The sequence below is a fragment of the Pseudopodoces humilis genome, chromosome 4, assembly GCF_049639895.1.
Source record: "Pseudopodoces humilis isolate 2021_Gansu_Grassland_sample_001 chromosome 4, ASM4963989v1, whole genome shotgun sequence".
NCBI lineage: Eukaryota > Metazoa > Chordata > Aves > Passeriformes > Paridae > Pseudopodoces > Pseudopodoces humilis.
In genome coordinates, this window is record NC_142203.1 from 17,273,411 (window position 1) to 17,300,232 (window position 26,822).

At 37.4% G+C, this 26,822-nt stretch overlaps 2 protein-coding genes across 4 annotated transcripts; both read left to right on the plus strand.

Annotated features, from left to right (window-relative positions):
• The first annotated feature begins 206 nt into the window (after positions 1 to 206).
• CARNMT1 (carnosine N-methyltransferase 1) lies at positions 207 to 20,758 on the plus strand. 3 transcript variants are annotated; one of them, XR_015772385.1, is made up of 8 exons: positions 207 to 580; positions 3,075 to 3,270; positions 4,252 to 4,415; positions 11,296 to 11,436; positions 15,324 to 15,502; positions 16,519 to 16,628; positions 17,549 to 17,652; positions 17,945 to 20,758. XR_015772385.1 is itself a non-coding variant. In XM_005530368.3 (8 exons), exons 1-8 carry the CDS (start codon positions 249 to 251, stop codon positions 18,047 to 18,049), a joined length of 1,335 nt encoding a protein of 444 aa, XP_005530425.1. In that variant the 5' UTR covers positions 207 to 248; the 3' UTR covers positions 18,050 to 20,758. The 3 variants fall into 3 exon arrangements, 2 of the variants coding, with proteins under 2 accessions (XP_005530425.1, XP_087910225.1); XM_005530368.3 differs by having other exon boundaries at positions 16,519 to 16,632; XM_088054099.1 differs by lacking the exon at positions 16,519 to 16,628.
• A 193-nt stretch (positions 20,759 to 20,951) lies between these two features.
• Positions 20,952 to 25,655, plus strand: C4H9orf40 (chromosome 4 C9orf40 homolog). Its single transcript, XM_014259096.2, is given in 3 exon segments — positions 20,952 to 21,031; positions 21,033 to 21,273; positions 24,352 to 25,655. Coding segments are annotated over 3 exon segments (480 nt in total). The 3' UTR covers positions 24,511 to 25,655.
• The last annotated feature ends 1,167 nt before the right edge of the window (positions 25,656 to 26,822 follow it).

Consider the following 26,822-nt stretch of genomic DNA (forward strand, 5'->3'; position numbering starts at 1 on the left):
CAGGCTCCGGTCCCCATCCCTGTGCCACCGGCTCGGGAACGCGGGATCCCCATCCCTGTGCCACCGGCTCGGGAACGCGGGATCCCCATCCCTGTGCCACCGGCTCGGGAATCAGGGTCCCCGTCTGCCGGGGTCGCGTGCCTGACCCTGGCCCCGCCCTCTCTCGCGATACCCTCCTGCGCGGGGCCGGAAGGGTGGCGGTGCGCGTGCGCGTCGGCGGTGCCCGCGGGCGCAGGAGGGCGCGGGGTATGTCGGCCACGTGCGCCGTGTCCCGTAAAGCGCCGCTGCCAAGGCCTCGTCCCCAGGGCGAGAGGGAGCCGCCCGCCAAGGTGATGCGCAGGGGGCTGCGGCGAGGCCGCGAGGAGGAGCGGGAGCAGCTGCCGTGGCCGGGAGAGAGCGCGAGCGGAATGGGCGCGGAGGCCGAGACGGAGCGGGCGGCACCGCTGAGCGACGAGCGGCGGAGGCGGCAGCCTCTAGAACCCAGGGCGCTGACGACGGCGTCGGCCAGGGCGGTGGAGGAGGAGGAACGTCTGGAACGGGAACACTTTCGGAGGATCATCAACGCTTTCCGATATTACGGGTAATTAAGGCCTGTCCCCTGGGCGTGGGGCCCTGCGGGGGTCCCTCCGCTCGCCGAGCGGCCTCCGCAGGGTTCGCGGCGCCCCCGGAGCCGGGCGCTCTGCGAGCGGCGCCTCCCGGTCTGCGCTCCGTGCGCAGCACCGCGCAGAGCCCCGAGTCGGGAAGGGGCGTCTGCACCCCTTTCCTTTCGGGAAACGCGCAAAGGCGCCTTGTTGCCTTCTAGTTAGAGACAGTAAAAGAAAGCATCAAGCCTGAAAAGAGTGTCTTGAGGTCTTTTAGGAGATAGAATCCTCTTAAGACACTGTAAAGCCTTCAAAACAATAGTGTCTCCTGCTGGCAAAGAAGTACAAAATGGTGTTTCGATTATGGGTGGAAATTTTTGAAAGACATTTTACATTTTAGAAGAGGTAAGAACTATTGCTAAGGGTAGCGGATGACGTTTTTTATTACATCTGTTGGATCAGAAGAGGATTTGCTGGCTCCATGGGAATGAGCTAGCGGTGGTGTGGACGTCTGGTTTTAGGACTGAATCCGTTTAGTAGACGAGGAAGCAAGTTACTCGCATTGCAAGGTAATGGAGCCTGGCTGGAAAAGTCCAGTCCTCATCAGTATTTTGGTAAACCGTTTCCTGTTTCTAGGTTTGGAAGGCAGGTTTGTACTTCAGCTAATGAAGCTCCATCACGTGGCTCATCACTAAGTGCTAGACCGTTGTCAATGTAGCACAAGCATAATATGTACATGGTAGTGAGGTTCTTGGTAGGAGTGGGTGATACCTACATAATTTCTTCTGCTTGAAGTTCTTCCGTGTAAGTTTAATTTGTCTTCCAGGACAAGTGTTTGAGCAGGAGGTTGGTCAGAGTGAGTCTTCGATGTCTCTTCCAATGTAAAGTCTCTAATTCAGTTGCACATAGCAAAGACCTAGTTAGTTAACAGTATCTAATACCAGTTGCTACTACTGCAGTTCCGACTTATAATTTATTTATATTAGTGATGTAATCGTAACCTCAGGCCTTAGAAGCTGGGAATATCTTTCTCAGACTTCTGTTGAGCTGTAGCTTTGGGTTGCTTTTGAACGCTTGTTTCAGTAAAAAGAAAAGGATGTGACTCAAATTTCCAGTACAGAAATTCACTGAAATTACCTCTGTCTTAAAGAAATAATTCAAAATTTAGATGAAATTTCATATCTCGAAACTTAATAAATGGAATTTTTGTTTGCTTATACAGATATTTTCAGTTAACTTGGAAACATCTCTATGATTAAGACAGTGACACATTTTCAGATGAGTCCAGGTCTTGTTCTTGTCTTCTAAACATAAACAGAGGTAACTTCATAATTTGTAGTTTTTCTGATTTCAGTGAATTACTTGTTCTGCTAGATGGTTGTAATTTGGCATAAAAGGGTGAAGAGTGAGGTTCAAAGGTTTTTTGCAGATAAACCTTTCCAGGAAGATGTTGAGCTAAGCTGTTGTACTTTCTGTAAAGCATCAGTTTATGTTTTCTCATGTTTATTTTCTTTTTCTTGTCCTTGAATGTAATTTTAAACCAGTGTAGCTGTTGCAGTGAACAAGCCCTTCTCAGTAACACATGAATGAGGTATTACCTGTTCAAATTTCCAGAATGAAGTTGTAACTAAAATGCCAGCAATTGCAGCTGTCTCTCATAATGGCTAGTTTTTTCAGTTTTGTGCTGCTGTGTATTGACACAAGGCTTAGGAAACTTCTGAACACCTGAAATTATTTGGTGGTCAAAAGGGTCAGTATCTCTTACTGAATTCTCTCTAGAGTCATCATGACTGTGCTTTTATATAGCAATTGTATTTCAGTCAGTTTTGACAGCAATCAAATCTAGCAAAATCTAGGAAGAGTCACCATTGTTACGAAACTTTTATCCTGGAGGAGTGGAAAATTATTTTTAGCTTGAATCAGTCACATGATCATGTTCACAGTACTTACGGGGAATATGTTGTTGAAAAAAGGTAGCTTAGTATCTTCATGTGGCTGCCAGAACTCTGGTATAGCCCAGCTGAGACTTTTACAGTTCTCCTGAAAACAATAGATTTTGAGGATCCTAATTCCCACACCACATCTTGTTGTTTCTGTAACTGAAGTTTACCATTGCATTCACATTAATTCAATTTAAATTGGATTTGTGAAACAAACCTGGGAGATGGATGGTTGTTAAATTTCATAGATCCATGTGTCAAGGTAGTGATCACCTGCTCTGGAAATGAGTGGCTGATGATGAAACGGAAAGGAGGAGAGAAGAGTCCTCTTAAACTGGAATGTATTAGCATAGAGTGGTAATGTAGAACTAGAGGTTAAAAAAAAAAATTTGCTTAAAAAGTTCTAGAAAACTTGTTTTCTTGTAAGGAACTACAAAGTCTGGTCACTTTCTTTGTATAAAACAAAATTAATAATTGTAATTGGAACAGCTTAGAGTGAATTATTTACCTGTGTGTATATTGCTTCTGAATATTTAAAACTTTTGCTTTTTAGAACGAATATGCATGAACGAGTGAACAGAACAGAGAGACAGTTTAAGTCTCTCCCAGCTAACCAACAGAGTCTTCTTCCTCAATTTCTTCCTCACCTTGACAAGATTCGGAAGTGCATTGATCATAATCAAGAAATACTACAAACCATTGTGAATGACTGTGTTCATATGTTTGAAAATAAGGAATATGGAGAAGATGTATGTTAAAAATGGACTTTTTTCTTGCTCCAAAATTAAATTCTGTATGCTTTGGGATTTTCTACATTTGTTTTTAATACCTCAAACCTCCAATTTTCTTTTCTTTTGCCTTCCTTGTTTTATTGTTTCCTGTTTGCTCACACTTTTCTCGCTCTTGTCTTTCACATTTTGCAGAGCTGATGCTTAATGAACCTGTTTGTTAGTTCTGTTAGTTACACTTACGAAAACTAACTGAATCTGGCGAATCATTGTGAAAAACTAACTGTGAATCTGGCAAATCATTGTTTTCACTCCAGAGTTTAGCTTTACCCTGGTTACATTTTAAAATTATTTTTTTCTGTTAACTATATAGAATATAAATAATATTGTGTGTCTTACGGTAGGTTCTTATATGTTACAACATTGTCAATTGGTTGCAATTCTAGATTGTAAGTATTTTTAATGCTGTTATTTGTAAACACTTTTTTACTACTTGATCTACTTTCTATCAAAAAAATGACACCAAGACTTAAAGGACTGAGAGAGATGGAAACTGAAGTCCTCCTTGGATACAGGCAAGATACAATAATGGGCAGCTGTAGTGTAAGCTTCTCAGTTTTGCCTTAATCAGTATATCTAAAGGGATCCATTTTTCAGGGTAAGCAGTTCAGCCTTTGCACTGGGTATGCCCTGATCCTTTCATGAATAAGGACTACCATTTGTGCTTTGCTGTGTATCTTTTTTTGATGTGGAAAGTAAACTTTTGAACGCCAAAGAGGGGCCAGCAAACTCAGTTTGTTTAGGATATTAAGGTGGATTTAAGCCTGGGTCCCAGGAGTGAAAGGGAAGTGCTTTGTCAGCTGATACTCCCACCAGTTCTTGTAGCATGGCTTTTTTTTCTCTTCATGATTTGCTTCTCCTCCTTCTCCCTCCCCCACAAGACTCCAGATACTTGGTATGTTTTCCATTAACTTTTTTTTTTTCTCTCTCCACTTTATTCAGGGAAGCGGGAAGATTACACCAGCTTCAACATTTGACATGGATAAATTAAAGTCCACATTGAAACAATTTGTGAGAGACTGGAGTGAAGAGGGAAAGTCTGAGAGGGATTCCTGCTACCAGCCAATTATTAGTGAAATTATAAAGAACTTTCCAAAAGAAAGATGGTATAGTGTCTTAAAACTTATATTTATATGGACTTACAGTGTTGCACAAATCTAAGACAGAGTTTATGGAGTAATGAAAAGCTTTGTTTCAAAAGTAGAGAATTTTTTATGAACTCAGTGGAATTTATTTTTCAATCAAGAAAGTTTTTATTTCTAATACAAGATGTTGGAAAAGAGTATATTCATAAGCTTCACAAAGTAATACCAGGTAAACCAGTAATAATTTTTTTGTTGTTGTTCTGCCACTGGGTGTTACAATATATGTAAATCTTTCAAGTAAGAGACTTCAGAAACTCAGTTGTGCTGAGTGAGGTAAGGTTTGCAGGTAAGCAGATTCTCAGAATGTGTCTGCTGCAGGTGAAAGGAAGGACTCCATGACAGCAGGAAGTAAGGCTTTTGTTCTTCGTTGTGGAAGGAAGGAGGCAGACTTAACCTCTAGTGCAGTTGAGCTTAATTGCAGTAAGAATTTATTCTGAAATAATAAAGTATAACCTTGGTTTCAGACAGCTGTTCTAAGACAATTCCTAAAAAAGCTTAGTTGCACATGCGAGGGTCATTTTGTAAATATTAGCTTATTTACAGTGCCAAACTAGTCATTGATGCAGGGGTTTTAGGTAGTTTAGGTAGAGGCATACTGGTAAAGTCTTACAAGGTTGTAGTGCTGTAAGAATTCCATGTTTATTGGTTCTTACTAATTAATCAACCCCATCATCTTAAAGTGCATTTTAGAGTCTTCCACCAGCCATTGTTTAGTTTCACTAGTAAAGACTGTAGTGGAAGAATGTGGGGTGTAGATGGTTTATATTTTGTCTTGAACTGACTTACCTAAAGATACATACACCTTTAAAAATGTTTTATTTGCAAGTGAACTTTCTGCAATTTTTCTAGCGCTAATAGTGCCCTATGTAAGATAAAAAATTGATTAAATACTGCATGTATACCTCTGATAGTAGATCTATGGGAGAACTCACAGTTAGTTTTGCAATTGCTCCAAAGTAGCAATTCAACTTTTTCTCTTGTATGCTAGCTGCTAATGGGTTTTGGTTATGGAAGAGGTAGTTTATGTCAGATCTAAAGAGATTCATGACTGAGGCTTGAAAAATCGTGACTTTTACATTTGTCATCCATGAACTCTATTTCAAAACCTTCAGTTGATATTAGGAGGCAACATGTGGTAACAGATGGGGTAAATCTGAAGTTGAGAGCTTTGTGCTTCTTTACAGGGAATTCTTGTGGTAGTTGTCAGACAAAACTATTGTGGCAGAACATTGATTCCTATTGTGGTGGCTCTGAAGTACAATTTGAGTTTTATTTTGTCTCTGCTGTAATCTCAGTACATTGCTGTACAGATCAAACATCTTTGCCACAAGTTGGAGTTGGTCAAACAGCATTTTTTAATTTCTGGAATGTGTATAACATATCATTGTGGTGCTGCTGTAGCATTTAAGTAGAACCTTTTCTCTGCTTACATATTGTTAGCTGCTGTGTGAGCTCACTCATTTTTCCCAGAGACCAAAGGCTGTACTGCTTAGGTGTACTTCACTTTTTAGGTAAGAAGCAGAGTCACGTACTATCGAGCTTAATTGGCAGTGCCACTTCACCCTTGTGCGAGAAGTAACTTCCCTAGCTGGGTTTGCTAGCTGGTCAGTCTGGGTGTTTGATAGAAATTTTATACAAACTCTTCACTCTCCAATGACAGGACCAGGGAATGGCATGCAGCTGAGTCAGGGGAGGTTTAGGTTAGGTACCAGGAAAAGATTCTTCACCAAGAGGATGGTTGAGCACTGGAAAAGGCTCTTCAGGGAGATGATCACAGCACCAAGCCTGTCTGATTTCTGGACAATATTTTTAGGCACATGGTGTGACTCTTGGAACGTCCTACATAGGGCCAGGAGCTGGACTCTTACCCTGACAGGTCTGTTCTAGCTCAGCATATTCTTCAGTGATTTTGGGGAGGAGAAGTTGTTTCAGTTTGAAGGGATTTACAGGGCCTGAACTGACCACGGTGAGTTACTCTGTCATTTATAGTGGGCGAGGACTGACTATGGCCTGTACATGAACCTCAGCTTTGCATTGCTGTAGAGTTTGAAAATGAAATGAAAGTGCTGGAGAAAAACTGCCCTGGGTGATGAGAACAACTTTTTCTAAATGTATTTTTGTGTTGAAAGTGATACATATTTTAAATTTGAAACTGTCAGTGCCAGATGCCTTTTACTTAGTAGAAAAATTGCAGTGCTCATCAAATTCGTAAAACTCAGTAGAACTCCATTCAGTTTCTAGTTAACATCATTTGTTGACATTATTAATTCCATGCATTGGAATCATGTGAAAATGGAGTTTAAATTTTTGAAACTAGTCAAGTATATTTCAGTCTGTGCATGCACACCTTACAGCATTGCAGTTTGCCAGATTGACACCTGTGGGTTCAGTTGGTATGTAAACAGCAGGAAAAGCAGTGAAGTGTTCTATATGCTTGCTCTTTGGAAAGTAGTACAAGCAGTGGTTGAAAGCAGCTGTAAATCAGAATAGTTATTTAATAGATGCTACTTACCATGTGTTAGCATGTGTTTCAGTCTAGTCTTCTGATTAGGCTGTCATCTAAAAATAAATTAAGTGGCAAAAAGCTGTTCCTGCCTCTTTCTGCTTGGCACCTTAACACAGAATCTGTTAGCAGAGTCAACAAAGCAGTTTTAAGTAAATCCCATGAGATCGGGTTTTCCTGAGGAGCTGATGGATTCCTTGCATTATTAATATTGCAGTTCATGTTTCAGCTTGCAGGAGCTCTAATATTTAAATGTCTTGGATTTCTTGGATTAGAACGAACCTACTTGCTGTAGGAGAAAACAGTAAAATGTAGATACATTTTTATTTCTTTACAGTGTATTTATTGAAGCCTTTTTATGGGGAAGTATCAAATTGAAAATCTAAATAAGCATACTCAATTTTTTTTTATTCCCCTTTTTTCAGTAGTCTTGGTTTCTTTTCACTTCTAGTGTTGCTCTTCCTTCTTAGGTGAAACAATCATCAGCTTCTTGTCCAGAAGAAATCTATTAAATAATTAACTTTCTTGTTAATTATCATTCCATGGCTAAAACCAATATACTTAGGTATTTTTCCAGTTTTCTCATAAACTAGCCCTCTAAAATGAACTATAGCTTGAAATTCATCTGTGTCGTGCTGTCCAGCAATCAAATGTATTTTCCAGGGTGCTGACAGAACAGCCCAAAAGAAATCACCAGAGCTTAGTTTCCTTTTAATATGAAAAACAGCTTTATTTTTTCTATATGAAAACTGTACTATTTGACTATACTGTTTGACTGTACTATTTGAGTGTGCTCAGTCACATTTATAGTGGAGTTGAAATTTCTGCTTTATTTGAATTTTATTACACTTTATATGAAATACATCTGTTCTTGCAGGTCTTTGTTCTTAGCCTAAACTTCGCTTTAAACTCTGGATTTAAGAGGAAATATTAAGAGGAAGTATTATTTCATCACTGAGTGCTTTGCAGGTCTTTAAATGAAAGTATATAAAACTCACCTGCCAAGTTCAGAGAAGAATTGCTTTTCAAATGATTGTGCTGTTTAGCATTTGTCTTTAAAAACAAATTACTAATAATATGATTGAAGAAAAATAACAAAATGTGGGGTACTAAGAATTTGATCTGTTTACAATCTAAATTTACAGACCTTGTAAACACTAGGAAAGGAGTCCCACACTGTGTTCCTATGGTGATATTTCCACTGATCAGAAGTCCATCTCATTGTGAGATACGTGTTTGTTACTTCATTTGGTAAATCAAACTGTAGTGTTTAGTTTATGAAAATGAGGTTTGTGTTTGATTAGACACTCACATTTTTCTTTTGCTGAGCATAATTACTCCTTTAACACCATTACTTCTTATTACAACACAGTAGACATGAAGTAAGCCTCCATTTTTATCATGTTTAATTTCCCCCTTTTAAAAAAACTTTTAAAAAAGTTAAAATCTTCATTAATATCAACAGTCTTCTAAAAGCTGAAAATATATCACACTGAAACATGCAGTGTAAAAAGGGCATGACAGATTTGTTTCTGATATTTCTCCATTTTAAGAGACTTGCAGTTTCAGTAGTTGAGCTGAATTGTACCATGCAGCCGTCTTCTCTGCTGCTTGACCAGCACCTTTCCCCACACCTGTCAGATTAATAGGCTGATGCTACTTCCCTCTTGGCCCACAGCTATTCAATGGGTACTTGTTGGATACTCATTTATGTTCCTGACCAGTGCTAGATGTGTGCCACAGAAATCCTTTCATTGCTGGCTGGTTCAAGGCGAGTTTTCATTGTGGATCACTTTGGTTTATGATGTTACTACAGTTGGTGATTGTATTTTTTTTTAGTTAGCTTTGTAATTGCTGTAATCACATAACCACCAAAGAAAACATGTTTTTCCAGCCTATTGGAGAACCACAGCCATTAAAAAAGCAGTTTCTTTGCAATTAAAGTTTTTTAGCTATTATGAGGATTCAAAATTCAATGTAACTCATTAACAGTTTGTCACAAGCAGTTCCTTTCTAAATCTTGAAAAAGTGTGTTAGACTTTTTTTTTCTAATTCGGGGACACTCAACAGTCAGTACTTGTTATGCAGTATATTTGCCACATAAATAATTTCTTGGACTATGAATTCAAAAATATGCTTTTGGGAGGTTAGTGTTAGTGGACTGAGATTTGGTTCTGTTGTATTTTATTAGCTGTGCTTGGTTGCTGAAATGAATTTGGTGGCCAGGAGCATTCTCCAGCAACTGATAATGAAGAGTAGAAATTAAATTGCTAACAAATTTTCAGACTTCAATCCCTTAATAAAGGTGCAAACAAAGGTGTAGTTAAGTCTGCACAGAAAAGGAGAATAGAAAAGTTTTCTCAGAGAGAATTGGTAAAATTAGTTTAGAAATACAAAAACTTTATATTGTGAATGAAAAGATGTAAGACAACTACAGGCAATTTAAAATCAACTCATTTGACTGTTAGAGGTTTTATCTTGTTTCAGGGTGCATAAAGGTGCAGATTTCAAAATGTGAATAATACTTCCATATCTATTAGCTACCAGGATGCTTTAAGAAAAGATTTTTCTTCTAATCAGTGTGTTGTAATCCTGAAAGTGGTTTATCGTTTATCATTCCATTTGTTATAAAAGTGTCCACTGGGAGGTGCTAAAATCTGTATAGAGCTAGTCAAAGTATTTCATAAATAAAGTGAAATTGTAAGGACATGGAGAAATAGATTAGGTTATAAAATCTATTTGGAATGACAGTGTACCATTATGAACAGGAAAATCTGTAAGATAGAAGCTTTTCTTGCTTCTACCAGAAGGCACATTTTCTTCTTTCTCCTGGTGCCTATTTTCAAAAATTTTGTATTGAGCATGTAGTTTTCTCCTGAAGTATTTTTTTTTCAGTAGGACTTTGTGCCAGCTTTCTTCTGGTTTCCCCTGTAGAAGACAGGTAATGAGAACTGTTGCTTCATAGGAGTGCTCTTAAGTAATAACAAAGTCTTGATTTCCAGCTTCTCGTTAAGTCAGGAAAAGAGCCTGGACATATAATGGAATGGAAGTGAATGGAATAATACTCTGTTTCAGAGATTTCACTAACTAGATGATTAAATCAAAATTCAAAAGGAACTGTTAAAGCTGCTTTGTTAGATTATGTGGCCTTTAGTTTCCTTTTGGTTTTGGGCAATAGCATTCAGAAATGTACAGTTTTTAGGATTTATGTAAGTCCTTTAAACATCTTCATGCTTGTGTAGCCTCCTTACTCTTTTGAACCCTTTTTGGCATTCTAAGTTTTTAGGTAGTCAAAGGCTTTGTGTTTTGGTGCCTTTTATCCTTTGTTACTGCTGATTGTGGCTTCTTTCATGTACTTGCATATAACGTGGTAGACGTGTTTTTTGTCTCTGAAGGTGATATGCAAAACGATGTGGGGAGGTGTATGAATATTCATACTTCGGTGTATGAATCGTGAGCTCTTGAAGTCTTGTTTATGACTGGAAACTGAAAAATTATTTCTTTTTAGATTAAGTATCTTCAGTTTGGCATGGGAGTGGTTTCTCTTTCATGAGTGAAGGTTTGCATTGTGGTGGAAGTGTGATGGTTAGGATATGTGTGTTTTGCCTTTTCTGCCTCAAAGAGGAGCAAATTCTGAGATTCTTACTTCTATTTGTTAGTTGCTGCACTTGGGTGAGATTTTCTCAGTATTTCAATGAACACTGCTGGATTTTTTTTACTGATGCCTTCTTATGGGGAAATGGTTAGAGAGCTGCAGTGTACTTTGATTTAGGAGATATGTCACTTAGAGTGCTTTGGGGAAACCAGTGAGCAGCATATGAAGAACCCGCCACTGCTGAAACAGTCACTACTTTAAGGTTTTTACATTGTGAATTGTTCATCGGATTGTGGAAATTTTATGTTTTCATTTCTCATGTCAAAATACTTGTGTTTTTTTTCCTTGCAAGATAACAAAAAATATGTCTAGAATGCTTTCTGATTATCAGTGGGGGTTAAAGAGAAACACATTGTGCTATGTGATAATCTTCAATTCACTTCAGAAATTTTTGGCTGGATAACTGTAGAACTTTTAAGGAAAAAAAATTGTGTGTAGCTGTTATGCTCTGTATTCTGAATGAGGGTTGTATATGTTCTTTTGAGTAATTTCTGTGAATTATTTTGACTGTACAATTAACAAATCTGATCAGAACAGGCTCAGTTTCTATTTAAAAGTGAAGTCATACAGGAAACATAATACCGTATCTTAAGTATATAATGGGAAAAATGTTTGGCTGGGCCTCTAGGTTGTGTTAAGGGGTATCAGATAAAGACTTAACTGTTATTTTTGTTCTGTTGCAGGGATTTCTCCAAAGTTAATATCCTGGTACCTGGTGCTGGGCTAGGTAGATTGGCGTGGGAAATAGCTATGCTCGGTTATGCTTGCCAAGGAAATGAATGGAGCCTCTTTATGCTCTTTTCTTCTAACTTTGTACTCAACAGGTATATAGCTTATGTTTTACTTGCTGAATAAAACCTAGCGAGGCAAAATTATAAATGAGAGAAGTCTGAATATATACATCTCACAAGAATAGATTTATTAGTTGTACTATAAGGCATACGTACTTTCTAGAATGCTTTAAAGAAAAAAAGTCTTACAGATAAATGGGGAAGGAAGTATTGTATCTTAGTCATTAAAATTACAGGAAACATGGCTTTCAAGTCGTGAAATTTAGAATCTCTAAATTGTACAACAGATTTTCTGCAAAAATTTTATTAGGTTTTATGATTCGTTTCATATCTGTTTCTGTAAAATGGACACCAATCTTACTATTACTGAGGATGGACTAGTAAATACATCCATGGTATTTAGTAGTGGTGATTATTAACAGACGACCTGTTTAAAAAAAAAAAAAGTATAACATTCCATACTAAAATTTTATGCACTGTTTTTGACAAGAAAAACAATCATTAAAGCATGCTGAGCAAGAGGCTAAGAGTTTATAATTACACTATTATGCTCAGATAATTTAAATGTAGTAAATACCATGTTACTGGTTTTACTTAAAATGACATTTCTGTATTTGGTATTCTGCCACTGGAATTGGAATTACTGTTTTCAAAATAACCTTGTTAGAGAAGAAAAAAGGCGCCACGTGCAACTCTTCTTTTAAGAAAGAGAGTGGGAAGGCTGCAGGTGGCAAGTATGGAAAAAGGTCTGGAGGGTGTTTTTTTTGGGGGGGAGGGAGGAGGGGCGGTTTGTGCCAAGTTCACAGAGGCAGAATTTGACTGTTCATTCATCAGTCTGAAGTGATACACCTTTGCTGAAAGTACCTAAACTGTTGCTTTTCTGTTCCTGTATTACCATACTGTTTTGGAGACTGTCTAATAGACTGATTGCCCACAGTGCACTCTAATGCTCTTGCATCTCATACAACTTGCTGTTCAAAACCAACAAGGGGAAAGCATTGCATGATGCCTGCTGCATATTTGCATATGGCAGCAGTGCTCCATGTGATGATAATAGATGTTTACTGGAGTTGCACTTATTCCTTTTTTCCTGCATTATTCTCAAGTGACTCATTTGGTGGTGGAGTTGTGTTTTACAATTGATCTGACTGATGCCTTTTAGCTACTAAAAGGAAACCATGTTCCTCCCATGCTTTGGAAATTCAAAGCAGCATAAAAGCATTAATTTCTCATCTCTTAGAGAACTGGTCAGCTGTCACAGAGGTTAGTTAACTTCACCCCTACTCTCTGATGACATGCTTCCTTAAATAAAGAGTTTTCGTCTATATGTGAAATTATCCTAAAGATTCATGCTTTAATAATGGTAGTAATTTTAGCATCTAATGCTCATGAAGTGTTTCCTGTTTATGTAGGCTATTTAGCAAAAAGGTGTATATGCGTTAAACTTGCTAAGAGTATGAGATTTTGGATAGCAAAATTGAGTGTTGTGAAACTGCTGTAATTTTTGTCTTTGCTGGACAAGTTATCAGTTATGTTGTTAGCATGGAATACTGCTAGCAAGACTGAGCAGCAGTCAATTTAGTTGAAGTCCAAGCAATTCTTTTCTGCCAGATGTAATTGCGGCCTTGATGTGTCTGTTAGGAAGGTTTTAGGGACTTGAAGATTCTTTAAGTTTAGTCTTAAGTAGCTGTTCATGGTTAGCCTTCTAAAATGCACATCTGCTTTTCTGAAACTGGAAAAACCAGCAATGATCAATATAAGCTAAAGATAATAAAAATACTTAAAGAAGAGTGGTCAGGAAAAAGAATTTGGCAGTTAGTTTTTAACAGTTGTTTCAATTTAATTTATACTTGTTTTTAGTTGATACATGCATGAGGATTTTGCTCATACATGCTCACTGTTTTAAAGCTTACAGCTTTACCTTGTTTCTCTGACAGTGGTTTATATTTAGGAAGATAGAGTACTGTTCTGAATGTCAAGTGTTGCTACTGTAGGCTCCTAGATGTGGTACACTGGCTTAATATTTCTGTGTGCGAAGTGGTATTTGCTGATTTTAACACATTTTTAAAAAACCTTCCATATGTCTGAAATAATGAACTTTAACTTGTTACAGTGGATAAAGTTGCATGGTATGGTATGTAGAGTGTGTGTCACAGTGTAACTGTGGTCACTGTAAATAGATGAAATTATTTAGAGTTTGTTACTCTTTTGAGGAAACTCTAATTTGAGAATAGAGTGACCCTAGACTAGTTAAGCCATAGTGGCTCCAAGGCTGCCTCAGTCCTTGTGTGGGAAATTCTGCTTGCCCTTGTATGTATGCATAAGATTCTTATATGATGTGTTTTTCTTATTTACTTTCTGGAAATAATATAATTTTAGATAAATCTTGACACTTGGAGGAGACTACTAGTCATGTTTGTTGCACGTCTATGAATGCCTTAGGATACAGTTAAGTTACATTTTTATCTGTATACCAGTGGTGAGAAGTGAGATTTGACCTACCCATTTTTTCCAAAACTGTCTTTTCAGCTAAATGTTGAACAGTGAATACCCAACCCCTATGGAAACTAATGAAATGTGTCACACGTAAATATGTTAGATTTTTATAATAGAATGTATATTTTTTTCAAGAGTAAAAGAATGTATCTTTTGTTGTAAGAATGGAATTGCCAGGGACTGACCGACTTGGCTTTGAAGTAGAAAATGTTGAAACTAGAAGTGGAAGTTTTCAAGCTTGTATGAAAAGAGACTGTTATTTTCTATTAAATTGGAACTGTTTCAAAGTGGATGTGAACATGAACTCCTTTTTAATCTTTCCTTATTAATGGCTGTTGTAGTGGTTAGGGGGCTTTTTTGTTTGGTTTTGAGTTTGGTTTTTTTTAACCAACTGCATATGTGTGATACTTATGTATGAAGAAAGTTGTTTAATGCTATATACTGCTGCTCAAATTTTAGTTTTTAACTGATAAAATGAAATAGACATAAGACATGGAGAAGGTAAAAAATTATTATTTAAAACACTATCACAAATATATTCTAATCACCAGCCAAAAGAGTGCACTTTCTGTAATCTAGTAGATTGCTTGCAGTTTATGAAATGTTTGATGATCTGTGTTTTATGGAATAGATACGTTCTCTGTTGTCTTTGAAAGAAAATATTTTTTCATTTTTAAGTTACAAACCAATTTTAGAGGATGGTGGGAAAAGCTTCTGGTTATACTTAAATGATGTGTTTTATCACTTTTTAAAATATGAGTTGATTTAGTCAGTCATGAGAATCCAGAAACCCTGTTTTACAAAGACATCTTTATTTAGCATGGTTGCAAAGATACAGGTATTACAAACTTAAGCTGACCATTATTGTGCTTTGCAAAATGGTGCTTATTAATATTTTTAATTTTTAAAGCATCTTTTCAGTTAGCATCTGAAAAATGCATTTGTTTAGTTGTGCTTTAAAACCTCCTATGATTATGGTCCAGAAAATTCTAGAATGATAAACATTTCCAAAATAATCATGGAACTAATGGTACTAGTTCTTGTTTGTTTGTTGGTTGTTCTTGGGTTTTGTTTATTTTTTTAATAGGAAGAGAGATGATGCAGCAAATCTCAGCTTTATGGAATATAGCAAATCATACATTTCATTAGTCTTACAAAATAAACATATGTGTTTTCTCCTCAGCAGGGAAGTAAGTTGGAGAAAATTACAAGAAGTCATAAGAGAAAATTCTAAAACCAAGAAAGGCAGTGATTTTGTATCAGATGAAAAATAGTTTTTTGATCAGCTCATTATTATGTGTGGTCCAAAGTGGTGTGAACTAGATCAAGTTGTGGAGCTGTTACAAGAACTTTGAGTCTTATATTTCTAGATTATAGATAAGCAATTAGTTGAAAAAAATTTCGCTGGTTTTCATATTTTGCAGATGCTCTCAAATTAATTCATGTAAGCTTTATCCCTGGATTCATCAATTTAGCAATAACAGAAGATCTGCTGATCAGATACGACCAATTTATTTCCCAGATGTTGATCCTCACAGTCTTCCTTCTGGTTCAAACTTCTCTATGACAGCAGGGGATTTTCAGGAAATTTATTCTGAGTGCAGTGAGTAAATGCAAACTTCTAGGCTATCCATGTAATTTCACATAGTTTCAGAGTATTTGGGACAGATAGATTATAAAGAGAATAGAAGTGTATCTACCAGTATTAAGTATAAAGAAATAGCTGTAGCAAGATTCTCTTACTCAGAATATTTCTCCAGCTGTATCAATAGGTCTACTTCTTACTCCAAATCAGTTTTTCTTTTCTTCCTAGTTATAGAAATGTGAACACTTCATTGTCTAATAGGTCTTGCAGGAGCCTTCCCCACAGCTGCTTAGTTTCTGAAGAGTCTATCTTTAATGGTAGAATATCCAAGACTGGCATAAATTAAGACTTCTAATGCTTTTTATTTACAGAACATAAAACTTTTGCTATTTCAAGACTACTTGTTTAGAGAAAAACAGGGAGACTCATTCTCTAAAAGATAGACTTCAAAAATTCCTGCTTGTTGAACTGACTAGTTAAAAACAGCTGGGGAGATATTCAAATACTGAGTAAAATGTTTCAAAGCTACATAACTTGTGAAATTACACTTAATTGTGCAGACTTGTTATAGATACTTACTAGGGAGGCCTAAAATGACTGGGGATTTTTGCTGTTGTATTATTAACAGTTGTCATAATGAAATTCATAGGACAGGTGAGTAACAGCACACTTGGGCCTTCATTTATATAAAATGTGTTACAATTTTTACATTTTACAGTAGATAATATATATAATTTTATGTAATGTATGAGTAGTTTCACTAATGAACAAGTAAGTATATATAAAATTGTACTGTGTGTATATATATATACACACACACATGAATACAGGTCAGATAAGCCCAAAGTTAACAGTTTTTAATGTAAATCAAAATACTTCATTTACTTTGCTTGCAAATGAAATTATGAGCCTGCAGCTGCTGTTAGTTGAAGGTGATTTTGAGGGTATCGACAAATACCAGGATTAAATGATGAACTTCTGCAGGGTTAAAAGCGTTGAAACTAATCTCTGTATACTTTGCTCTTTTTGTGCAGATACGTGGGACTGTGTAGCAACTTGCTTTTTCATAGATACTGCACATAATGTTATTGATTATATTGATACTATATGGAAAATACTAAAGCCTGGAGGAATATGGATAAATGTAGGCAAGTGTGACCAGCCGCTCTTTTTGACTTATTTTTGATGGTATATTTGAAAAGTGTGTGTGAATAATTGTGTCTGTGCAGTAAACTGTACAGCTAGAAAAATAGAGGGTTTGGAAATGATCTCAGACATGTTCAAAATATGTTCAGATGTTCACTAGTTACAATCAAGTCAACATTGTGATTTTTGAATAGGTGAGTAAATCTTGCCAGTTGCAGGTTTTGCATTCATGCATCAAACGTTTGCTTTTTTTGACAAATGTAGCAATTTTGACAAAATTGCTATTTTGCTAAGAAAATAGAACTTCAAAATACATCCTTGCTTTCTTGTTTTTTTTTCCAATGTCTGATTGGTACTCTGTTATGAGTTTTGGGAATGAGATTTGTTTGGACTCTTCCATGGTGAAGAAATGTTAGACAAGACACAGGCATTGAACACGCTTAGTAAAAATTGGTCAGTCACTGGTCAGTTGGTCACTCTCCCAGTCCTAGCTAATCAGAGTGCTAGCAGAGCTCCTAGGCAGACTTTTGTATTCTGAGCTGTAGAGACAACAGTGATGATTGACTGAAGAAATTTTAAGACACAGAAAACAAAATCTGGTAGGAAATGTTGCAAATTGTTGGATAAGAACTAAAGTAATTAGTTTCCATTTTGCATTGATTCTGAATTTCATTATAAGAATCATATTCAAGTAACATCAATATGTTCTTTTGTCAGTATTTATAGAATGGCTTGGATTGGAAAGGATCTTAATTATGATCTAGTTCCAATCCTTCTGCCCTGGGCAGGGAACCTTCCATATTTTTGAGTATGTGAATCTGGATATAAGTGTTTGTTTCATTGTCAGTATGTACTTTTGATTTTTAACACATACTTTGTCTTTTTGATAGCCATTGCTGTTGTATCTTTGTACTTTAGGTCCTCTCCTTTACCATTTTGAAAACTTGGGAAATGAGCTTTCCATAGAATTAAGCTACGAGGATATAAAAAATGTTATCCTGCAGTATGGATTCCATATAGAGGTAAGAAGATGCTGTCGTTTCCAGTAAGCAGTATTGTTATGAATCAGACAAACTGCTTTGAATAAATAACCCTAAATTTCATTCAATGTAACGGCATATATTAATGACCTCTCAGAGTATTATGTATCTTAAAAGTTATCTACTTTTCCAATTTTATAAGAAGTTATAAAACTTCTTATAAAAGTTTAAAAAAAAAAAAAAAATGAACCTCATAATCTAATAAACATATAGCATTTTCTTGTATAGTTCCTGTACAAAGCTGTCTTGAAAACTGCTGCTTTGTTGTTTTCAGGTGGAGAAAGAATCTGTGCTGTCAACTTACACTGTGAATGAGCTCTCCATGATGAAATACTACTATGAATGTGTGTTGTTTGTGGTGAGAAAACCAGAAAAATAGTGGTCTGAATAGGTTAATGGGAAAATAAGGTTGGCTTGAAAGCTAGAAATGAGAATAAAATAATCTGGTGATGTATGGACACAACCTCAAATCAGTGGTGCCTTCTTGTTCCTAAGAGGATATAGATAGTGTCTATTTTCTTAATATCTCTATTGCTGTTCAGACATATACTATGCCATGCATATTCATAATAAACTTGTGAAAGATTAAATGTTCACATGCATTGTCTTTGTGCTTTGGAATGCATTAGATATAAAAGCAAAAGTGTTTTCTTGAGAATAAAATTTATTGTTTGCCATAACTAGGTTAATTCTCTGCTAATGCTGCCTCATTTTTCATAGATTTATAGTGCTTTTTTTTCTACATGATGATAGTAGGAGTGCATGGAGGTGCTTACCGTACTAGCTGTGTCACTTTTAGAGAAGTATTTGTAAATGTATACTTAAATTATGTAAGTCTGAAATGGTTGGGAAGTGATAACATTATTCTTGAAGGATAAAATTGTCATCAGAACTGTTAGAGCATTTTCTGTGGAACTGAAGTCAAAAAGGTTATTATTCAAGTTCTGATATTTGGCTGTACCACTGCAGAAGGTTTAATAAAAAACCAGAACCTATAGAAAATTTGAGATACTACAGGAAAGCAGGATACTGAGTGAAGAAAAAGCAGACTATCACAGAGGAGCAGTATGTTAACCTCAGTTCAGGAAAGCACTGCTCTTGATTGATCTTAGTGTTGGAACTGAAATGTGTTAGATGCTTTGCCTTCTTGAAATCCACTGATTTTGAGTCATCTTCTTACTGTTTAAGCCAGAACTTTTAAAGCTGATAAACATAGCTGAGTTATCCATGCCATGTGTAGGTAGTACAACATAAAAATACCTGTCGGAACAGTGAAGTTACGTGTAAATATGTGCTATAAACTAATTACTTAAGCTGAGCCAGGATATGCAGGCCAAATGGTAGACAATTTCATTGTTACTTCAGACACTTTACTTTTGTGACTTGTGATTCCTCCTACTAATGTCTTTTTTCTTTTCCTAACGGATGTGGCTTAGGTGAATATTTAATCAACAAGTCATGATACTATACAAGAGGCTGTCATGTCACATACAATCTCCTGTCACTTCGAAGATAAGTACATGAGAGAAACCTTAATTAGCAGGCACTAGTGTGAGATAAGGTGTCATGTTAGGTATTTTGTTTCTATACTATGTTGATTAACTTCAGTGCCATTTGGACACATTTTCAAAAATATGTTTAAAATATAAAACCATTATGATGAGGGCTGAATTTTGTTTTCATATTTGGCTGTAAGGACACTGGTCAGTAGCTTGTTTTTTTCTGATTATTTTATGTCCTGTCTTTCATGGTCATGTCCTAATCACATCTCTTTAATAGAGCTGTTACTGGCTTTTCGATTTTTCTAATCAAGGCCAGAAATTTGTGCCTTTATTCCTAAACTGAAAATCTGCAAGGAGGGAAAACAAACTTTTTTTATTTTCAACACCATGTAAGAGAGCACATGCTTGTATATGTTTCAGTATTGTGCCCCTTTCTGCTCAGAATACTGAGAACAGAGACTTTTGGTCTACAGAAGTATTTAAGTTTGGCTTAAACTACTGTTCTTTGAACTCCCTTTATTTCTAAAAGCGCACGAACTGAAGTTCTACCCTGTTCCAAGGGAGATATGTGTAAAAATGAAACACTGCTATTCAAAAAATTATTTAAACAGAAAAGTCCTTGTGTGGCTGAAAGAAAAAAAACCAAAACCACATGCTTTAGTTTCCATATTGTACCATTTAATTTTTGAGGAAACTTGTGATTCTTTGCTTTCAATTTGCTTTTCTTCTTCTCTTAGGTAGAATATGATTAGTAATTTACTTGATTTTCAAGCTTCTTGAAATAACACAGAGGTTAGGTGAAAATTAAGCTGATGCCAAGTAGCATCTCTCTCTAATACTACCCAGTTACTGCCCCATACAGTTTGTAACTTGAAATGTGTTGTTCTGTTTTTCAAAAATAAGCAATGGAGCTCTTTATTTATGTTTGAGTGTCAATATCCTATGTTCTGGTGGTTTTATTCCTTGCCACAGGTGCCACGGGTCACAGGTGTTGTCACAGGTTCCATTTTTTTATTTTCTCTAAAAATGTTCTTGCATATGGTGTAATAAAGTGATGTGCTTTTATTTCTGATCTAGAAAATGCTGTTTTTTTCCCCAGAGTGTTCTGCTTTTAAATTGCAGCAGTCACATTAAGAGCTGGAAGCGAAATAAGCTTGTGAAATGAGCTGTTAGTAGTGTTTTACCTGCAATCCCAGTTATGAGTTCTTAGAATTCACCACTTGTACTGTAATGCACAGGGATGATTGTGTATTACAGAATTCGATCATTGTTTTATTTAGTTTTATATGCGGGGGGAAATGCCCAAGGTGTTTGTCAGCTGCGACTGTTAATTTTAGGTCACTATTAAACTGTACATGGTAACAGGTGTAAAATAAAGTGTTGCATACTCTTAAATGTAAAACTTCTTTATATGGAGTTTGATAAATGTAAAATGTCCCGTATTTTTTTTAATGTGTTATATTCTGAAACTGGTTGCGAAGATGGTGAGAGTGGGAAGTTTCATGTCTCCGTGAGCACTTCCCACAGTTTTCAGTGTGTGTAACGGACTGGGTTTTTTAGATATTAAAGCTTGCCGTAAGAGTTGATGTCTCGCGTGTTTGTTTGGCTCCTCCCTTCATGGCCGGCTGAGGGCTGTTCCTCCCGTCAGGCAGTGCGGCAGGCAGCCCCGCTCCCCCGGCGCCGCCGAGCGTGGCGCTCATGCGCGCTGCGGCGCGCGCCCGCCGCGCATGCGCCGGCGGGGCACACAAGCCCCGCGGAGCCGCTGGCGCGCGGCCCCTCATGGCCAAGCGGCGCGCGGAGCCGCTGATGTGTCACGTGCCCGTAAAGCGGCTGCTGCGCGGGCCGGCGCCGCCCCGCGCCGGCGAGCAGGCGCCCCCGGGGCGAGCCGGGCTGCGCGGGCCAGGCCGCGCCCAAGCGCCCGCTGGAGGAGGCGGAGGCGCCGCCGGGAAAGCGGCTCGGGCCCGGCGCCTCCCGTGCGCAGCCGGGGGACGCGGGCGGAGGGCGGCGGCGGCGCGGCGGGACCGCGGCGTCCCAGGACTTGCCAGCGGCGGAGGGACGCGCGGGCGGCCGGGCCAAAGAGCGGGCCGCCGCCGGCGCCGAGGTAACTGAGCGGGACCGGGCCCGGGGTGCTGGTCCGCGGGGAGGGAAGGAAGGGGCGGCGCCGGTAGCGGCCGAAGCGTGTCTGTCGGACGCGGGTGTCCGCCGGGGGTGCTGGCGGGCCTTCGCCGTGCATGGCGCAGCGCTCTGTGCCGCCCAGCCCCTTCCGCGCCTCCTGGCCGCTGGCCTCTTAAAGCTCCTTTAATTTTTGTCGTCCTCGAGGCAAAAGAAGTATCCAGCTCTACCAGTCCCTCCCCCGCTCCGGGCCATGAAGTGGATGTGAAACAGGCTATCTACGTTACCTGAGGTTATGCTCAGCTTCATCCCATCCAGCAGTGCGATGGAAGTATGCAGAGGTTATTCTGGTGTCGCCTCTGTTGTGTGAGGGTTAGGCTCACTACAGCGTCAGTTTCCTAAACTTCACGGTTTGACATTTAATAGTAATGCCAGAGCTGTCTTTTAACCAAAAGATTTAGTGGAGGCAGTGGCCTGGGGAAAGGCATCAGTGTCGTAATTATTAGACTATATTGAAAAGACTTTTCTGGTTAACTTTGAACAATATACGTTTTTCTTCCTGGCCTTGACTGCATTTTACACAATAGCTCAGAAAAAAAAAATATATATAAAAAGAAAATTTTAATTAAAACAGCAAAAAACCCCATGTAACAAAAAAAAAAAAAAATCGTGATCAGGTTTCACATCTTTCAAACATAGAAGTTTGGTGCGTGTTAAAGTGACTTTTACTCCCACCTGGACCTTGTAAGACCAAACTGTTAGATTCAGTGGTACAGAAATGGCAGAAAGTCTGATCAGGTTACATGGCCTTTGAATTGCAGTTGTAGACTAATTTGGAGAATTTGATGCCTTTCATAGTACAACACCCACTTGTGATTTGTAAAAAGAAAGTGGCTTTTCCTTTTTGGGCTCTGCATTTTGTATTTTCTTTGTTGATTGATTTGTTAGTGGGTTTTATTGATGATGGATGATAAAATTAAGGCAGGAGGAAATTCAGGAAAAATTCTACATCATATGAATATTATACATACATTTTAAATGCAAGCATCTCTTAAATTTTTGAAGAGAGAACACGTGTACTCATAAACATAGTAATTAAACAAATTGAACAAACCTCTACAGAACAGTTTGACTCCCATCACAGATACAGTACTGAATTTTTACTTGTCCTTGGCGTTACTGGGCATAATTTGGTAAACTTTAGCAGTGATTGGAAGACCACAAGCCCCTTGAATTTCCACACAGTAAAGATTTGTTCTCTGTATAAAATACTTTTCTAGGAGTGTATTTTTAACAGGTTGTTTCTCTCAGTACAGTATTGTATAAAAATGTTTTGGTTTTAAAGTAAAGCTTGGTTAACATCTCAGGCTAGAGATATTTCTTCCAGTTTTTGTGTGTCCTACCTGTATATTTTAAATACAAAATACAATCCCTAGATTGATACTGTTCTTTGCTGTTTATGGCTTGTGTATTTCATTACCTTGATAAGTATGATAAGGATACCATTAATTTCAGTGTTAATGCTTAAAGTGTTATATTACAGTTGGCTAGAGAAGAAAGATTATTTTAATTTTATTTCCAAGTACACTTCTGCAACTAGAGTTGGAAAACTAACTCCTTAAATATTATGCAACTTAGTCTATAGAAGCTGAGGTTTTGTATCTCTGAGCTTGCTACATGTTGCCTACCTTGACAATTTCTGCTCAAAACCTGTGTGAAACTTAGTTGAAGGTGATTATTTGGTGTTTTATTTTGCCTTCTATGTATGAATGATTAGCGTTTGTGCCTGTCTCTTGTATTTGATGTTTTTTTTCATTTTCACGCTGAAATATTGCTTATCTGTAAACCTAAAAGCTCTTGAGATTAATTATGAATGTAGTCTTAGTCCAGAATTGAATATGTGTTTATGAACTGTTAGACTCTAATAATTTTGAAACGAGGGTGCTGTTATTCAGCATGTTATACTTCATGCATACAAAGCATCAGGTTTCTGATTTTAAGTATTTAGCTCTCAGTGCGAGCAAAAACTTACTGAAATGTCAGGGGAATTCAAATTATGCAAGCGAGGGTTTTTAAAAGTTGTTGACAGTTTCTGAAACTGCACTGCCTGATACTTTTTTCAGAGAATTTGTTAGCCACCTGCCTTGCACAGTTCTGTGTGAGTGATGCTGCCAAGGTTGAAATACAGACTGGAAAATCATCCCTTCCACACTTGTCAATTATTGTTAATGCTGTGCAAAATGTTAATGCAAAACTTCTAATTTACAGGAACGGGCAACTATTTTTGGTTTGGCTTTCTTCCAGTTTTCGTATAATCAAGCCTTTTGTTCCCGTGTCACGGTGTCATTAAATTGGTTTTGGTCTCAAGTAATGGGAGCTTTTGTTCTTCAAAATTTTCTGGAGACAGACTTTCCCAATGAGGAAATTCACATTAATGGTATTCTACAGGCAAGGAGCTATCTTACTGCTGTGAAATGTCTGCACCTTTCATCCTGTCTTAATTATTACAGGTTTTAAATCATGCAGGGGTTTTGCAGCAGAAAGGTGTTGCTTAGTACAACAGATTGTAGTTCAGGAGAGGTCTGTGTGGTTACAAATGGAAAAATGTATTCTTTAAGTGAGAAGTATGGTGATTTTATGTCCTTTTTTGGGAAGTAAGGAAAACATTTTTTTCACTACTTGAGAAGATGTAGAGATGATACTCACTACTGGTTTTTTTATTCTGTTGCAAAACCAACAGACAGGTCATTAGTATTTTCAAGAGCCACACTGTAAAGGCTCATCAAAGTTGACTTAGTCACAGTGTGGATCTTTTCAATGCAAAAGTCATAAGTTGAAGAAATTTCTGGAATTATGGATGCTGTTACATAATTCTTTGCAAGAGTATTTTAAAAGGCAGAAATAAATCATGATCTAGTTAAGAATCATAAAATTAATTGTTAATATGTATTAGCTGAGCAACTCTTCCTAGTTTCAGTTTCTCGTATAAAAAAGTTCTTTTTATAATTTGCTGCTGCTAGTATACACGCTAATGTTTTGTTAACTTTTTATTTGTCTCTTTTCAAAGCAAGAAGAAGAATTCTGTCAATATAATTCATTCCTGTACTGGAGAGCACCACTGCCTGCTATTGATTTGTCTGATATTCAGAACCTAGATGAAGAGACTCCATTGGGCGCTAAAACTGGTGAAAGGACTGATACCACAGAGACCGAAATGGAAACCTGATCAGTTACTTCATAGCTGTGCATCTGTTCCCAGGAAACTTGTTTGTTTCCATTGAGGTTCAGGTTGTGTTCCTTGAGTAAATAATAAGCATGCTTATGCCATCTTGGAGAAACTGTTGTGGCAGTCTTTAAAAGTAAATCTGAGTTGCCTTAGTGGATGGAATAAACAGTATTGGATACTTAACAGTAAAGCTGTCTGAAGGTGTGCAGTAAGGAGGAGCCTACAGTGTCTAACAAGAATACTTGAAAACATGGAGGCAGACTAAAAGAAGAGTACAGAAAACTAGAATATAGGGATGCAGTTAAAACAAATGGGGATATGTTACATGTTGAAAGAAAATACAAAATCATTTTGTTTGTCCTGGGCAAAAAAAATGTGTGGTACCTGAAAGTGAAATATTTAACATGTGAGTTTGTCATAAAGCACACAAACTGTGTATTTTTTTTTTCAGTATAATAGCTAAACCAAAAAATAAGAGTCCATCTGAATTGGACAAAACATTCCCTTTTTTATGCAAACCAAAAACCAAGTGTGGCAGAGAAGGGGAAGGGAAGTGGGGGGCTACATTCTGCTGAAAGCTGTTGCTGTTCTGAAAGGTTTCACATTCTCATTGTGAAAAAGTTTTCTCACCTTCCCTTTTTCACATTACACACAGCAGTGGGCATTGAGTTTTTTCTGGTTTTGGTTCATTCTAAAGTAACTGCTATTCTTAGTCTTTGTGATGTTGCTCTGAACCCGTTGATAACATCTGCATGACAGATTGGGGCAGATGTGTCAAGAAAAGTTAGTGCAATATAAAATGACCACACACTCTTTCAAACTTTACTGAATGAGGTGTAGTTTTTGCAGAGACTGTGAATTTTGCAGAAAGTTTTTGCAGAAGTTTGTTCAAATAGTGGTTTTTTGCTGTGAAACATGAACTTAATGTTTATGATTTGCAATTTATTTACAAATTGATGTCTTTAATAATAGACTGAAGTTGTATGGGAAGACTTACATTTTGCGAATATGATTTGTCTTTAAGGATAGAAAACATTGTATTTTTTCTGTAATCATTATGGAAAAAGGCAACTTTTGAATTTTATTTTTTTCTAATAATGTGTTTGCTAAAGGACAATAAAGTTTGGCCTGTGTGTGTGTGAAAACTTTGGCCCTATAACTATGTGAAGTTCTTGACTTTATTTCATAAGATTCCTGCTCCTGTGTCTTTGTTGATTTATTAGGTCTTTTTGCTTAAAATAGTGAGCTTGTCAGCTTTCTTGGTAAACACTTAGAAACTTTTTCTGGTACTTGTGCTGCATTAGCTTGTTAGATTAGATCTCTGAGCATCTCTGAAGAAAGGAGGTGGTTTAGTGACTTAAGCAGTTCACAGTGCCTTTTTGGATACCTTCTACCAGATTGGCTGGACAATTTGGACAATAAGTATTTTTCTCAGACAGTTTCAACATTTTGTTTAAGTCCAAATACACTGACTTGTCTTAGGAGATACTTAAAAATTTTTTTTAAAAAGCAAACTCCTTTTCTGGCAAGAAAGCTATTGAAACTGCTATTTCATGTTTACTATAACCAAAATAAATTAGTGAAAAAAAATTATTAATTTGTTGAGGTGTTTGGATTGGTTATATGATCTAGGGGGGTTTAACTCTAGATAATCCACGTGTTCCTATATTTGTGAGTTTTATAATATTTCACACCATCCAGTGTTCTCAGGATCCAGTATTTTGCATTATTAGCTAGTCTCTATGCAACATACTCTGCTCATTTAAAATCTGTTTCACTCACAGTTGATATGTTCTTGCAATAGCCTGCTTTTTACTATTAAAATCTGTCATTCCACTTTATTCATGGGACACAACATGTTTTATTACTGTCTTTGAAACATGTTTGATCTACCCCATAACAAGATAAGTAAATCCTTTACTACATACTAAGCTTGCAGTGTGCTATAAGCCATATCTTTACTTCATTTGCAATTGTGCTGTAGGCAAGCACTTTCCTCTTAGTTTGTTCCAGTTGTGGACTCTGTTACAGGCTGGAATGTTATGGCTACTTTTAGAGCATTTCCTGAGCTGATTCGTTTTTTCCATTCATCTCTTTGCAAATAGAGGTAAATTTAAAAGCCTTGGAAAACTACTTGAAATTACTTTTGAGAGTCTGGGTTATAGAAAACACTGGGCCAGTAAAGGGTAGAGATGATAGATTACATAAATTCTGCATTAGGGCTTAGAAAAGGTATGATAAAAAATTGCGTTTCTTAGTGTCTGGTGTCTCCAGATGCCATGTGACACTGAACTAGCAAATTGCTCGCCTTG

Coding starts and splice junctions, on each gene's coding strand:
- CARNMT1 (XM_005530368.3), top strand. CDS start 249: ATGTCGGCCACGTGCGCCGTGTCCCGTAAAGCGCCGCTGCCAAGGCCT. Junction 4,416..11,295: donor AACTTTCCAAAAGAAAGATG/GTATAGTGTCTT, acceptor GTTCTGTTGCAG/GGATTTCTCCAAAGTTAATA. Junction 17,653..17,944: donor AGTATGGATTCCATATAGAG/GTAAGAAGATGC, acceptor TGTTGTTTTCAG/GTGGAGAAAGAATCTGTGCT.